Genomic DNA, 14,931 nt, shown 5'->3' with positions numbered 1-14,931 from the left:
CCACAAATTGGACAGTAATCAGAAATATCTGACGTTATCAGTTTAAGAGGTTTTTTTTTATGTATACAAGTAAACCACTAAACCCCCTTAATTCCATAAAGCTTTTCATTAAGAAATGTATCCCTAATTATCAAGATATATTATCAATGGCTTAAAGGTGTCCTCTTTAACTTATAAACTAACTTATCTAACTGAATTAAGAAATGTATCCCTAATTATCAATTTAAGATATTACCAATGGTTTAAGGATGTCCTCCTCAACTAATAAACTACCTTAACTAATTTGATTAAGAAATGTATCCTAATTATCAATTCAAGATATTACCAATTGTTTAAATGTGTCCTCCCCAACTAATAAACTAACTCAACTAATTTATTTAAGAGATGTGTCCCTAATTATCAATTTAAGATATTACCAATGGTTTAAGGGTGTCTTCCTCAACTAATAAACTACCTTAAATAATTTGATTAAGAAATGTATCCTAATTATCAATTCAAGATATTACCAATTGTTTAAAGGTGTCCTCCTCAACTAATAAAGTAACTCAACTAATTTATTTAAGAGATGTGTCCCTAATTATCAATTTAAGATAAGGGTGTCCTCCTCAACTAATAAACTAACTTAACTAACTGAATTAAGAAATGTATCCCTAATTATCAATTTAAGATATTACCAGTGGTTTAAGGGTGCCCTCCTTGAATAATAAACTAACTTAACTAATTTATTTAAGAGATGTGTCCCTAATTATCCATTTAAGATAAGGGTGTCCTCTTTAACTAATAAACTACCTTAAATAATTGAATTAAGAAATGTATCACTAATTATCAATTTAAGATATTACCAAGGGTTTAAGGTTGTCCTCCTTAACTAGTGAACTAACTTAACTAATTTATTAAGAACTGTATCCCTAATTATCAATTTAAGATATTACCAAGGGTTTAAGGGTGTCCTCCTTAACTAATAAACTAACTTAACTAATTTATTAAGAAATGTATCCCTAATTATCAATTTAAGATATTACCAAGGGTTTAAGGGTGTCCTCCTTAACTAATAAACTAACTTAGCTAATTTATTAAGAACTGTATCCCTAATTATCAATTTAAGATATTACCAAGGGTTTAAGGGTGTCCTCCTTAACTAACAAACTAACTTAGCTAATTTATTAAGAACTGTATCCCTAATTATCAATTTAATATATTATCAATGGTTTAAGAGTGTCTCTTTGAATTCATTCTTCATTTACCCCTGACAAATAAACACCTTAATTGTAGTAGCCAGCTAAGTAGGTTCATGGGCAAGCATCTTTAACATTAAAAAAATATTTTATTTGCTGCTGCCACTGATGTTATTCTTACTCCCTACTTCTGCACAATCTCCCAAACAAAATCTTTTATCATATGCTGAGTATCTTCAATGACCTACTGTCATGATATAGAAAACATAGCATTACAGTGACCTAAAACCTAAAAATGTAGGTTGTATGCACCTGCACAACCAGGAAACCTGGGATTGACCGAATGCTCATGAACGCAGCATCTTCATGGTACCCATCAGGCATTGCGGGCGTAGTCATGCAAGCTCAGACATCAAGAATAGCCAGCTGATAAGAGCATGGTCACTCTCTTGTTAACATTGTAAACATAGACCTGACGAATATTGATGAGGATTTAATAACACAGCAAGGTATGTGTTTATGTTTACTGTGTTTACTGTGTTTATTGTAACAGGCTCTGCTGAATCATCATTGGTTGAATTGGACTATAGATGCTGCTCTGTGGTAACCTTTGCCTTGTGATGCTTTCTGATGCAATCCGAGCTATCACACCACCACATTGCTATAGTCTGTAATCTATGTGTTTTTATTAGAAAATGACTTGTAGGATCATATTGCATCTTCTGTCTTTTTAAACTGCTCAGTGTGTGTCAGTATCTGTTGTCATTTTGAAAATAGGTGATTTGTGAATAGCCAATAATAATTGATTGTATTTCAACGGACAGTATTTTCCTGTTTTCATATCTTATGCTCAGTGTTAGACTGTTAAGTAGTTTACAGTTATTGTATCTGTGCTGCCTCCTACAATTCTAACTCTGATCCACAGTATGTGTCATCGAATTGATGATGTTATGAAGCTGTGTTGTGAGTTATCTGCCAATCAGCAAATCCGGACCACAGTGACAGGCTCAGGGAAGGGAGCGGCAGCAGCTGGAGGGCTGGCCTTCGCTGGAGGGCTGGTCGGGGGTCCTCTTGGCATTGCAGTCGGTAAGTGGAAGAGTGCTGTGCAACAGGTTCTCTCAAACTTAAGAGATATTTTTTTGTATTTCACAAGCTTGAAACCTTCTCCCCTTGCAGGTGGTGCTGTCGGAGGACTTCTGGGCTGCTGGCTGACCAGTGGACAATTCAAACCGCTGCCTCAGATCATAATGGAGCTCAGTCCTGAGCAGCAACAGAAGCTTTATGGTGACCTCATGGCCATCCTGGGAGACATTCAGTGGACTGATGTGGCTCAGCTAACTGCTCTAGTGATGGGAAACGCCACCCTGAAGCAACAGGTTACAGCTGCCCTTCTCGGGTACATCACCAAGGAGCTGCAGGCGGAGGTGCACTATGTGGATTAGTGTCTGTGGAAAAACTGGGATAACCTGACTCAAAGGTGCACATACGCAGGAGGACGGAGTGTGAACTGATTTTGTGAAGCTAAAGAGACTCTTGATCAAATGTGAAATCACATGTTGTGAAATTGCACAGGCACCATCACAGTCCTGGTAACAGTATGCTGGTTAGCAGCATATTGTGAAAACAGCTGTTTAACTGGATTAAATTATTACAGGAAGTGCATCAAATGAAGGAATTATTTATTCATTGAGCCTTTCATGGTACTGATAATCGTGGTTCAGCTACACTCATTTTAATGTCTGAATACATAGGATTATGCCTTGAATGAATGCCAAATGTGCAGTGTGAAATATTGTGGTTTGATGGAAATTTATTACATTTAAAGGAATTCTTTACCCACAAAATGACCATCTATATACCTATCAGTTTATTCTTGCCATCTTACCTTTTCTTGCATGCCTCTGGTAAACGAAGAATCCAAAAACGGTAATACTGTATTTGTTTAAAAACTCTCAGACAACCTGTTTAGTATAATCCAAGTCTCATGTGTCCAGTCGTACCCTCAGTGCTTCCCAAACATGTTGCATTGTCTTGGCTTCAGCCCTTTCTGACCAGCACTAAAAGTAATAATAATATTAAAAATAAACTTAATTCATATAGCACCTTTTATACAAGAAATGCAGCACAAAGTGTTTTACAATAAAGACAGTTAAAGTCTGAGTGCTTCACATGAAAACAGACAGAATGGACATAAAACAGACGAGGCTATTTAATATGAAAGGACATTATAAACAGTTAAACACATGGATTAAATGATACCAAAAAATCATGGAGTTGTAAAACTACAAATCATAAAAACAATCAAGCAGCGTGAAGCGTGAATAGAAAGTAGAAGTGTGAAAGTGAAAGCATAGATAAGTTTAACTTTTAATCAAGGCCAGAAAAGGACTGAAGGTGGGGCAGTGCCCCCAAGGATTTCAATTAATCAACAATGTTTGTAATGTTTTTGGATTCTTCGATCACATGTGAGGCATGTGAGATAAACAATGTTTTCTTTAACAATTCAAGATGATGCGGCATGAAAAATCCATATATAAATGCTTATTTTGTGGGTGAAGTATTCCTTTAAGAATAGGAGTTAACCAGCATATATGTACAGTATATTGTATTGAAATGATTTCATCAATAAAAACAAAAAAAGTTTGTGTATTTCACTGGCTCATTCAGGTTTATATAGCACACTGTGATGGTCAGGATTAAGTCTCACTGTGATTTGTGTCAAATAAGATGCCTTACAGGTATAAACTGTGTTTTTGTCTGACATAAACCCATAAAGGAAAAAAGGGGTCTTAGGATAAGCAATCTACTGATTCTTTAGAGTCACATGTGGCCATGGGCAGGACTTAGCTGAGAAAAGAGATGTACTACCCATCATTTGGATAGTCCGCCTACGGAGAGTATTAGTAACATTTTAAAATCTTATAATCTGATTATTACAAATCAACTGTTTACCTTCATACTGTAGACATTTAACAAATTATAGAGTGCATGTATCAAATCATAAACATACCTTCATATTCTCAGGATAATTTAGTTGAACTTTAACCACTTACTCAACATATGCATATATCTGTAAGTAGATTATCCAAATAAAGTGTTACAGCTTTTTAAAATCTGGTTTTATTCACCTGTTGCAGTTGTGGATTCGGTTGACCCTTCACATGGTTTTTCCTCCTGTTTTTAGCATTTCCTGCCCTCTGATTTAGTCTGACATTTGTTCCTTTTTGCTTCATTTTTCTGTGACACATTCTGTAACTTTGAAACTTTGTGTTTGCTTTGATTTGATTGATTTTGTGTGTATTTGCAAGAGACTAAAGGTTGTGTGGAGTGAGAGAAATCTATGGAGATAAAGTCATTCATTAATCCCAACATAAGACTGAAATAAATCAAAGTGATGCATCAACAATGGAAGAAAAGAAACACTTGACAATTGAGAAGATGCAACAGCTCAATCATATAGTTGGAAATATGTCTTTATTAGTAAATACACACCACCAACTCTCAGAGTTATCTATCATCTAAAATATATATATTACAGAGAGGAACTGAGACAGCGCTCCAGTATTCATCCCACCACAACTGTGTCCTCATCGGGGAATTCATAGAAAGGAACCTCCAGGTTAAGAGGAGCAGGTCCCTTTCTTATTCTTCCTGAAGCATCGTAGTGAGAGCCATGGCAAGGACAGTAGTAGCCTCCGTAGTCTCCGGCGTTGGCGATGGGCACACAACCCAGATGGGTACACACACCAAGGACGATGACCCAGCTGGGGTTAAGCACTCTATCCTTGTCATGCTCGGGGTCACGCAGCTCTGCGATATTTACAGCCGCCTCTGTGGCGATTTCCTTCTCTGTGCGGTGACGGACAAACAGGGGCTTTCCTCTCCACTTGAAGGTCATGTTCTTGCCTTCAGGGATGTCGCTGAGCTTGATCTCAATCTTGGACAAGGCCAGGACGTCTGCCGATGCACTCATCGAGGAGACGAACTGGGTGACCACTGTCTTGGCTGCATACACACCGACTACAGTGGTCGCTCCAGTGACGAGGTAGGAGAACGCCCTTCTTGATTCACTGCTGTCCTGGGAGGACTTGTTGGGGTCGACGACCTCGGGGCGACGGTAGTCTGAGAAGTCAGGAATCTTGATGTCTGTGTGGCTGAGGCGGATTCCCCCAGCAGCTGGACGAGAGACATAGGATGCAGTTTTTAAAAACAAAAGCAGCGGGGAGGCATATGAATTGCAAACTATGCAGTATCTTACAAAAACATATAAAAAAATAATGTGCTTCTCTATTCACTGTACCACATTTCCTCTTCAAAATCCATTTATTGACTTTCAAAAGATCACATTGTGTCCCCCTTTTCAAGGCTTAATTAACAGGATCTAATAATGATCGAAAATACACACTAAATGATTTCTGGTGCATTCATGAGACTTTAAAAATTAGTTCCACTAAACAAGGTAACTAAATTTTAAAAACTGAAATTTCCAATTAAATCAATAGTGATTTATATATTACACACATAAACGTTAGGCATTAAAGATTACAGCAACCTTCAAAAAATCTAGTCCAATCTAAACCATGATTTGATTGTTTTCCTTACTGGAACATTAAGCACATCAGATAATGACTAGACTGAGATACTGTCAATCTAGCTGCTACTAAAACTGGCTTGTTCTGTCTGACAAAAAGTCTAAAACCCAAAGATACTGTGGTTGCTATCACTGAAATCACTCAAAACTAACAAATATTCACATTTGATGATCTGGATCCAGTGAATTCTTTGGCATTTTTATGTCCATCGCCTCACAGAATAAGAGACAAACTGTTTCACTGGAGGAAAACAAACTTGAACTACATAATAATAAAAACTATCTTTATTTGGATATTTTCTTCTGAGCAATAGTAAGCGGTAATATACCTACTCTTTGACCTAGGCAGACTGTATTGGCACAGCATACTTCGATAACTGTATTACATGAATGTACTTTTAAGATTGATGCCATACCGAAAACTGGTGGACAGACGTGTATAGGTGTGTGCTACGTTTTTTTTTTTACATCTCACTAGTCTATGTTTATACACTTAAAACTTTTATTTTTATCCATTGTTGACCCTCTGTCAGGTTTCATATGTCATGTTAGGCAACTTCATGGCTACTACGGTTTCCTAATAGCCACCGGAAGTTGTTAGAAGTACAGTTAGTTTGCCGACAAGAATGGTAAAACAATAAAAGGTACACAAACTGTGAACTTTGTGTATCACTAACATGTTAACTGAGCAGTAAAAAAAAACCAGTTCGAGTTGACAAGCAGCTCAACACCGCTGCAAACTCCGACCAACATTAGCCACACGTCGGTCGCTCGGCCTTACCAGAAGCAGACACCGCGTCCTTGGCTCCAGGGGACACCAGCCTTTTAACTATGTGTTTTGTAGCCTGCATGTACGGGGACAGCACCCCGGGGCGAGCGGCTATGGACATCATTTTGCCCCGAAATGAGGGACCTCCAGACCGCAGCTGGGGACACGACCTTGCGTAAAATATCTTACGTGCAGCTCTTTGATCTGCTTCACTAGAAACCCGCTCCACCTATACAACGTTCCGCATTACGTACGGTCTGGCCGAAGTGCCCCTTTCGTTTTTTACGATATGTAGAGCTATTTTGAAGTTTTATTAGTCAATGCCAAAATTACACCCTATATATTCTGCGTTGAGAGAAGGTGATAGTTTGATCATAAATTGTACAAAAACCCACATATATAAAAAAAAACGGCGAATTTGGCACAGGCATTATCTAAGCCAGCTATATCCAGGGGTCCTCGTGATGTAAACAAGGGTCCTCCCACAAAATAATGGAGACGAGCTACACAATGGTAACCTGAGAGGGAAAAAAAGAAAATGAAAATGAAAATACCAAAAAGAAAACTATTCCTGCTAATTATTTTTGCGTATGTGGCATTTTCACTTTACGCTGCATACAATGTTTTCTTCAGCACCAAAGTAATCTCCCGTGTCCACAGGGTGGTGAAGAAAGACACAGCACTCACGGGTAATTTCACGCAGCGCAACCGTTATCTCGCCCGATTGCAAATAAGATGCCTAATATTATTATAAACTGACAGTTAGAAACTGTTTTTGAATAGTGGATGAAAGACATTTGTGATGTTAAGGTGTTAGTAAGTTGCGTGCCGTGTTTGCAGGTGGCGTCAGAGATGGCGGTGCTGCTGCTCCATTTTTAGCAGATGATTGGAATCCATGGGAGGATGAGCAGGTGGACTACAACTCTGCTCTGAACAAGAAGAGGGAGGCCTTCAAACAGTACATGGGGCGAATTGACAAGAATAAACCCAAAAGATACAAGGTACAAATCTGGGGGAAAGCTGCCATAGGTAAGTCATGGTAGTATGAGATGACATCACTCTGTCACTGCCCACAGAGCACGTCTGTGTTGTGATATGGGCGTGAAATGACAACACTGGGACTTCACAGCTTTATTTATTTTATTTTATACATTCAAAAAAAAAAATCCTATTAAGAAAAAGCATGAACACAATATTTACATAAACAGATTATGCCAGAGGATCAGAGCACTAACAGAAATCATACAGCAGCTCATGAAATGTTACACAGGGCACACAGAGTCAATGTTTTAGTAGCTTTCCTGTTTGTAGAATATAGAATTGATGTAATGTATTGTTTGAGTTCATGTTCAAACGTTAAAAAGGGAATTTTATTATTGGAAAATTTAGATTTAGGAATAAGAGATTTTGCAAGTAACAGAATCAAATTGATGACATAGTATTGATTTGCTTTGGTACAAGTGCAAGTAAAAAAGCCAAACAATACATTTTTATAAGAAATGGAAAAATCAAAATCAATATACTGGGAAATAACAGAACAGACATCTTGCCAAAACATATGCTGGGGCAGACCCAGAACATGCTGGAGGGATTACATATCTCATCTGGCCTGGGACCTTGGGGTCCCCTAGGAAGAGCTGGAAGGCATTGCTGGGGAGAGGGATGTGTTTGGGGCTTTGCATGGCCTGCTCCGCCCATGACCCAGCACCGAAAATGGATGGATGGATGGACAAGACTAAAATAGATGGCATAAATGTTACGGAAACATTTAACAAAATGAGCAGTCCACAACAATGTTCTTTTTTTTTTTTTAAGATATTTTTTAGGGAATTTTAGCCTTTAATGTATAGGACAGACAAGCATGAAGGGGGGGGAGAGAGAGAGAGAGAGAGAGAGTGACATGCAGCAAAGGGCCACAGGCTGGAGTCGAACCCGGGCCGCTGCGGCAACAACCTTGTACATGGGGCACCTGCTCTACCACTAAGCCACCAGCTCCCCGACAACAATGTCCTTTTTTATATTTTTGTAGAAATACTTCTGTGGGATAATAACAGTGAACCATCTCTAAAATCTCTTCCTTAACATCATTGTAATAAAACATTAAGAGGGTAGGCACCAGATTTTCTTCCAGTCCAGGTCTGAAGTAAGACTATTCCAATAGGAAACAACATTTGGAACAGAGACTATTTCTTTCTGAAATAAAGCATGTATAGCACAGTTATTATTTATTCTTTTTTAGAGCAGGCACAGACGTGACCAACACCAGTAAGAACAGGATCCATGGGTAGTAAAGTCAGTTCAGATACCACAAAGTTTTTAAGAAGCAATACGACACCAGGAGGGATTGCATCAAAAACTAAAGCATATTCCCTTGGTGGAACAGGAATACCATACATGTCCAAAAGTTCAGAATATGACATTAAAGCACCACAAAAATTGAGGAGCTGGTTAACCAGATGGACTCTGTGTGTTCGTCGACTGGTTATAATGTTATATGATGTTTTATGTTTTATGATGCTGAGATACTTGTTTTTATGTTGTGTTATTGTTTTTATGTTTTTAATACTCTTTTATGCTTAATTGTTCAAAGCAAATTTCCTTTGGGGCAATCAAGTATTCATTCATTTATGCATTCATTCATTCATTTATTCATTAATTTTACACAACATTTTTAAAATATTTTTCTTTATATTGAATTAGTCTGAACATTTTGTTTTTCAAGTCTGGTCACTGATGATGTGCTTTGGCTTCTGGTTGTTTAAATTTTAAACCTTGCACTGTTTTTAGTTTTTCTTTCCAAGTTATTTTCATTTATTCATATACAATCATACAGTGGAATAGAATGTTATTTCTCACTGAAGCAGAGGTGCAAGAAATACAGAAACTGTGCAATACAACAAAAAAATGAACACTACACTCTCTGAGTGTAATGCATTAAAGAATACAGAATACAACTGCACATAATTTAAAAGCTTTAGAAATAACTGCAAACTTAGAGTAGTATGATGAAAAACTGCAGCAAGTCAATAGCCTGAGGAAAAAAATCTCACAGAGCAAATGATGGGAACAACCAAAATGCTCTTACATTCCTGATATGTGTGCATGGTTTGGATGTGGATAAGATGAAAATATGTATATAGATTATTACATTACAGTTGCAGTGTAATTGCAGAGGGCGGGTGGGTGCCTTAATGTCCAGAATTAAAAGGGTTTTTCTGCAAGTCTGTTTGTAGTCCAAAAAGTAAAGTCGATATAATAGTACATTAATTACATTGGTGTAGCTCAGAGTTAAATAAAATAAAGTCAACCAGAATAAAAGAGCAAATATCAGAAGAACAAAAACCACATGAAGCTATATCTCACATGTTGTGAAGGGTTTTAGATAATCTCTTTAACTTAGAGTTCTTACTTACTTAAAACAAAATTCTCACGTTAGAAAAAGATATACAACTTCGGTGGTCCCTGTGGGAATATAACCTAATTATATTTATCATTTGGAATTATAATGTCGCCCTCCTCTTTGCTGCATACTTCTCTTTTAGCATGCTAGTTAAAGTGAGGCCTCACTGGGCTCAGTAGCTAATGTATATCCACCTGATAATACCAAAAGTGTCCACAGACTCAGATCTAGATACAAACTACATAAAACAGATTTATGCTCTGCTGCAGAAGCCTAAAAATGATACAGCATTCTGGCTCTGCACATGTTGACATTTTAACTTCGGTAGCAAATTGCATTGAACCTTTCTTTTCTCCTCAGGGCTTTACCTTTGGGAACATATTTTAGAGGGACCCCTCAACCCCACAGACAAGGTAGCACAATGGAGAGAGGGCGAGCTGCAGTCGGGGAAGATTGATTTCAGGTAACAGGTCAAAGATGGGATACGTAAAAACGGCCCTTTGGGACTCTGTGAATTACACCACATCATTTAATAACCCCTTAATAAAACAGAGCTATCAAATTGACTTGTTCTTTCTCCCTTTTTTCCTCTCCATTTTTAGTTTCTACACAGGCCCTGCTGTAGTTCAGGGTCATGTCCCTCTGGATATGAACAGCCTGGTTCTGGTTCTGAACGGCCGCGAGCCACAGAAGGTCTCTTACTCCACACGGTGGCTGGAGCATGTCCAAGCTTTGGTACAGTCGCACACAGTGTCACATGTGGCGGTGGTGCTGCTGGGCAATGAGCACTGCAACAATGACTTCATCGCTCCTTACCTGAAGAGAAACGGTGGCTTTGTGGACCTGCTGTTTGTAGTGTACGACAGCCCCTGGGTCAACGACAAGGATGTCTTCCAGTGGCCTCTTGGTGTCGCCACGTATGTCATTTCTTAATCCTATGTGTGTGCATGTGTATGTGAACATCAGTAGTGCTCAATAACAGTACAATAAACTGTATTTTTTTAATGAATAGTGTTGTCTAACATGTTGCTCTGTTCTGCTCATCTCTGCAGATACAGACAGTTTCCTATGATCAGGCCGAATGCCCAACTGATTACCTCCAACAGGCCATACCTCTGCAATTTTTTAGGAACCGTTTACAAAAATTCCTCCAGAGAAACTCTCATGCAGGTGCTGAAACAGTCTGGTCTGGAAAAAGATTGCATCACCACTGCCAGGGAGAAGTAAGTCATTGTTCAGGACTGATATTCAAGAGTAAAGAATTTTTTATTTAGTTGTTATGACTGTATTACTTGTATTATTATGTTGTTTAATAACATAAAATTGAAAATATTAATATCAAGGATGTGTCACTGAGACCTTCCTGTTGTGTCTTTGTTTTAATTAAAAAATAATAAAATGATTGAGATTATTAATGATAAAAGCTATTTTAGTTAACAGTCACTGGGGTTCCCACACTTACTGAGACATCAAATTCAAAGGTTTTCAAATAATTTTTTAGGTCTAGTATGGTGAAATTCAAATAAAATTGAGGGGGCTGACATGACATGGTTAAAGTAGACATCACAGAGGCTGAAGAGGTTAGTCCTTATGTAATTAAACTGAACCTTAGAATCCATTTTTACACAGAAAGCGTGGATTTTGTCCCCTGTCACTTATACTGGAAATGTGTTACATGCTTAACTTAAATGTGAGCAGTTTGCAAACTTTACCCACACATTTTAGGGCTGCTGAGGACTGTGATTCTTTTTTGTGATCAGGTTCCAGTCTTATATGCAGTTTGAGATGAGTTCCTCTTCATTAATAATGTTGTCAGTGAATCTGGTGTTATTGGTAGCTCCATTTTTATGTATTAGGACATTTTAAATGTAGAATTTCTGTTTTGTTTGTTAACTTTTGTTAAATTATGAATCGAGTTAAGGTGAGATGTCTACAATATGAATCGTCTCATTGGAACAGGAATATATATCTTGCATAATTACTGTTGAGCTGAGCTTAAGTATACTTTCCTCTCTCCTTGCCTCAGGTGGCTCCCTCAGGAGACATCAGACAGTCTGAGACGCTATCAGACAGCTCTGGCACAGAGCGAGCTCACTCTCTGCCCAGTCGGAATCAACACAGAGTGCTACCGCATCTATGAGGCCTGCTCTTATGGCTCGGTGCCCGTGGTGGAAGACGTACTGACACCTGGGACCTGTGCAGCCGGGCCCAGCTCCCCGTTACGTCTGCTCAAAGCTGCGGGAGCGCCCTTCATCTTCATCAGTGACTGGAAAGAACTGCCGGCCATCTTGGAGAGGGAGAGGGGGATGAGCCAGGAGCAGAGGGTGGACAGGAGGAGGAGGCTGTTGGAGTGGTACGCCAGCTTCCGTCAGCAGATGAAGGAGAGGTTCACCGAGGTCATCGAGGAGACGTTCTTCAAAAGCGTCTGACTGATGTGCATAATTAAACATTTAAAGATAAACGTGGATACATATTCAATATTGGTTTAATTTATTTTGTGGTTCGTGGAGAAATGTGACATACTACTGGTGACCTAATGACGTTCAGTGTAATATTTCTGTGCGGGTTATTATAAAACCATTTGTGTATGTTGTAAAGCTGCCATTATTTGTCAGTTAAGGGCCCCATGACTTTATTGTATATTTATCATCTCAATGTTTACAATGCTGGAATGTCCAGGCGTTTAAAATACTAAAAGATAAACTGCCTTTGCATTTTGAAGTCCTTATATTATTTTGAGCCATGTTTTATATCTGTTTGTATGCACTTAATATTGTGATTTTTAGAAAACACTAAACATTAGGAGTAGAATGAGATAATGTGTTTTTAGGCCTTGTTTTGAAAATGGTACATAAAGCTATTATTTTGTATTGTGAGAAGTTTGAAAATGGGTGTTGTTACTGTGGCATGTGTCACTTTTCTGATCAAAACATAGATAAAGAATCTCTTCTTTGTTTTATTTATTTCAGTGCTGTAATGCATGGATTTTAGACAATGCAAGAAAATAAATTTGAGTGTTGTCCTAAAGAGAAATGAGTGGATGTGCTTGTCCTGTGCTTTTATTTCCCCTCTAGAGGGCGCTGTGAACCAGTTAATGCTCAGGAGCTACACTGATCTCAGTTTAAATGAAAAACAAAAGGTTTAACTAAATCAAGTCACAGGTCAAGTGATTTAATTGAGCAAAAAATATGGTATCTTCAAAGTTAGTTAACCTTAAACTAAGATGACATATTTTTATACTACGTATTTCACTATTTACAATCTTTTTTGAATAATCAATGAATAACTTTTAAACAATAAAATAAATGTATAATATATTAACATTAATATATTCCTTGGATTTAAGTGCATGGATCTAGCTAGAAAATATGGGGCCCCTGTGCTTATTTTAACTAGACTTTTTATGGCCCCTCTGCAGCTGTGCCCCCTGTATATGGCTGGATGTCCATATATTTGAAAAAGACATCCTGTCTATGGGCTCTTACTTCGGATTGAATAAGGTTTTAAGTAATTGCAAATCCTCAGAATCATTATGTGAATTTAGATTAAATGTTGGGGATTTATTAGGGAATTATTTATTTATTTATTTATTTATTCTACCTTCATGAGGTAACAACGTCTGAACATTACAACATCAAGTTGTTACTGAGACTGAGCACATGACTCTTAAGGAAAATAAACAGAAAAATACATAAACTAAAAATGTAATAATTAAAGGGGAACTGTGAAGCAGTTCTAGACTTTATATGCTGTGAATGTCACATCCAAAGTCTGGCCCCAGGGCCAATCGTAGCCCACAGACCAATTTTAAATGCCCCTCGGCTTGTCTGTTAAAATATACTATATGTGGCCTTTCACACAATATTGGTTAATCAAGCAAGCTCATTTTGCATTTTTTCCATTCACCTCACGATGGCAGAACTATCATACAGTTCGCAGACATTCTTCAACTCGGAGCAATGCAGGTGGAACTAATGTGTTTTTATAAGCAGATGGTAAACAAGCAAACAAACAGATACTTAACAGCAGACATTTCCTGCTAGGTAGCAGACATGGCCAAAGCAAAAAAACCTTGACAGCAAGGGCTGCTGCTTTCAGAAGCAGTGGAAGGTTAAATACCTTTTCAATGAAAGATAAAGAAGTTATGCTGGTCTCCTTTATACATGTTTCTTTTTTTTTTAAAAAAAAACATAACCCATATGCAGCAAAAAGCAGCTGGACCCCCGGTATTTTGACACAGTGTCTGAAATTAACTTTTTGAGTCACCGGACCAGCTTTTTTTTTTACACCGGCTAAAATAATACATTGCCTTTTTGTGTCACATATACATTTGTTTCAGTACATTTCATTGAGATAATAAGACAGATTTAAAGAAGAGGCCAGAGCAAAATTTGAATCAAAATGATTGTAAGCTATTGAACAACTCATCACCACAGCCTCAGTAGGTGAATAAGTTCACTCTGGTAAGCAGTAATGCAGTGTTTATGTCTTGGGCTTTTATTGTGAAAGGTAAGAACGGAAGAAGTGAAGCTAATGCCCTGGTGCTGATAATGTGAGAGCCAATAAAGAGTTTGCCCTCTTGGTTCAGACTACAGGGTCTCCATGTTATTTATTTTATTACCTTCATATGTGTGAGAGCAAGTGATAGTTTAGTGGATCAGCCAATGTTCCATCTGGTTAACAGTGCCACAAATCTTGAATTGCTCGAGACAATCAGTTTTGAAGCACCATTTTGACATGCATGTATCGCTGTTTGTGTCTGACACAGACAGCAGAAGAGCAGCCTTGTGTGCCCCTAAATGACACTAAAACACAGTAGAGACTCTTGGCATTGTTTTTTATTCCATGACTATTTTGGTACAAATCTTTGCCCGCTAGTGTGGCAGATAGTTTACCAAGACTTACTTGCCAACTGGATAATCCACCTGCATTTGGCACTTGGTGGACCCTATTTTCACATTATGTAATCTGGACCCCATTCAAAAGTTTGGACACC

At 38.0% G+C, this 14,931-nt stretch overlaps 3 protein-coding genes across 3 annotated transcripts; 2 read left to right on the top strand and 1 right to left on the bottom strand.

Moving 5' to 3' along the window:
- The first annotated feature begins 1,549 nt into the window (after window positions 1-1,549).
- zgc:112052 (protein C19orf12 homolog) lies at window positions 1,550-3,818 on the top strand. The gene is made up of 3 exons (XM_049573439.1): window positions 1,550-1,684; window positions 2,101-2,261; window positions 2,352-3,818. The coding sequence occupies exons 2-3, from the start codon at window positions 2,102-2,104 to the stop codon at window positions 2,615-2,617; spliced, it is 426 nt and encodes a 141-aa protein (XP_049429396.1). The 5' UTR covers window positions 1,550-1,684; window position 2,101; the 3' UTR covers window positions 2,618-3,818.
- Window positions 3,819-4,630: 812 nt separating this feature from the next.
- On the bottom strand, window positions 4,631-6,769 carry LOC125886998 (cytochrome b-c1 complex subunit Rieske, mitochondrial-like). The gene is made up of 2 exons (XM_049573437.1): window positions 6,548-6,769; window positions 4,631-5,351 (listed from the first exon to the last, which is right to left on the bottom strand). Exons 1-2 carry the CDS (start codon window positions 6,657-6,659, stop codon window positions 4,741-4,743), a joined length of 723 nt encoding a protein of 240 aa, XP_049429394.1. The 5' UTR covers window positions 6,660-6,769; the 3' UTR covers window positions 4,631-4,740.
- A 214-nt stretch (window positions 6,770-6,983) lies between these two features.
- Window positions 6,984-12,953, top strand: rxylt1 (ribitol xylosyltransferase 1). The gene is made up of 6 exons (XM_049573424.1): window positions 6,984-7,224; window positions 7,376-7,564; window positions 10,296-10,398; window positions 10,538-10,852; window positions 10,988-11,158; window positions 11,962-12,953. Exons 1-6 carry the CDS (start codon window positions 7,074-7,076, stop codon window positions 12,362-12,364), a joined length of 1,332 nt encoding a protein of 443 aa, XP_049429381.1. The 5' UTR covers window positions 6,984-7,073; the 3' UTR covers window positions 12,365-12,953.
- Window positions 12,954-14,931: the final 1,978 nt, after the last annotated feature.

Source organism: Epinephelus fuscoguttatus, linkage group LG4, assembly GCF_011397635.1.
Source record: "Epinephelus fuscoguttatus linkage group LG4, E.fuscoguttatus.final_Chr_v1".
Classification (NCBI taxonomy): Eukaryota; Metazoa; Chordata; class Actinopteri; order Perciformes; family Serranidae; genus Epinephelus; species Epinephelus fuscoguttatus.
This window is presented reverse-complemented; position numbering and strand designations above follow the sequence as displayed.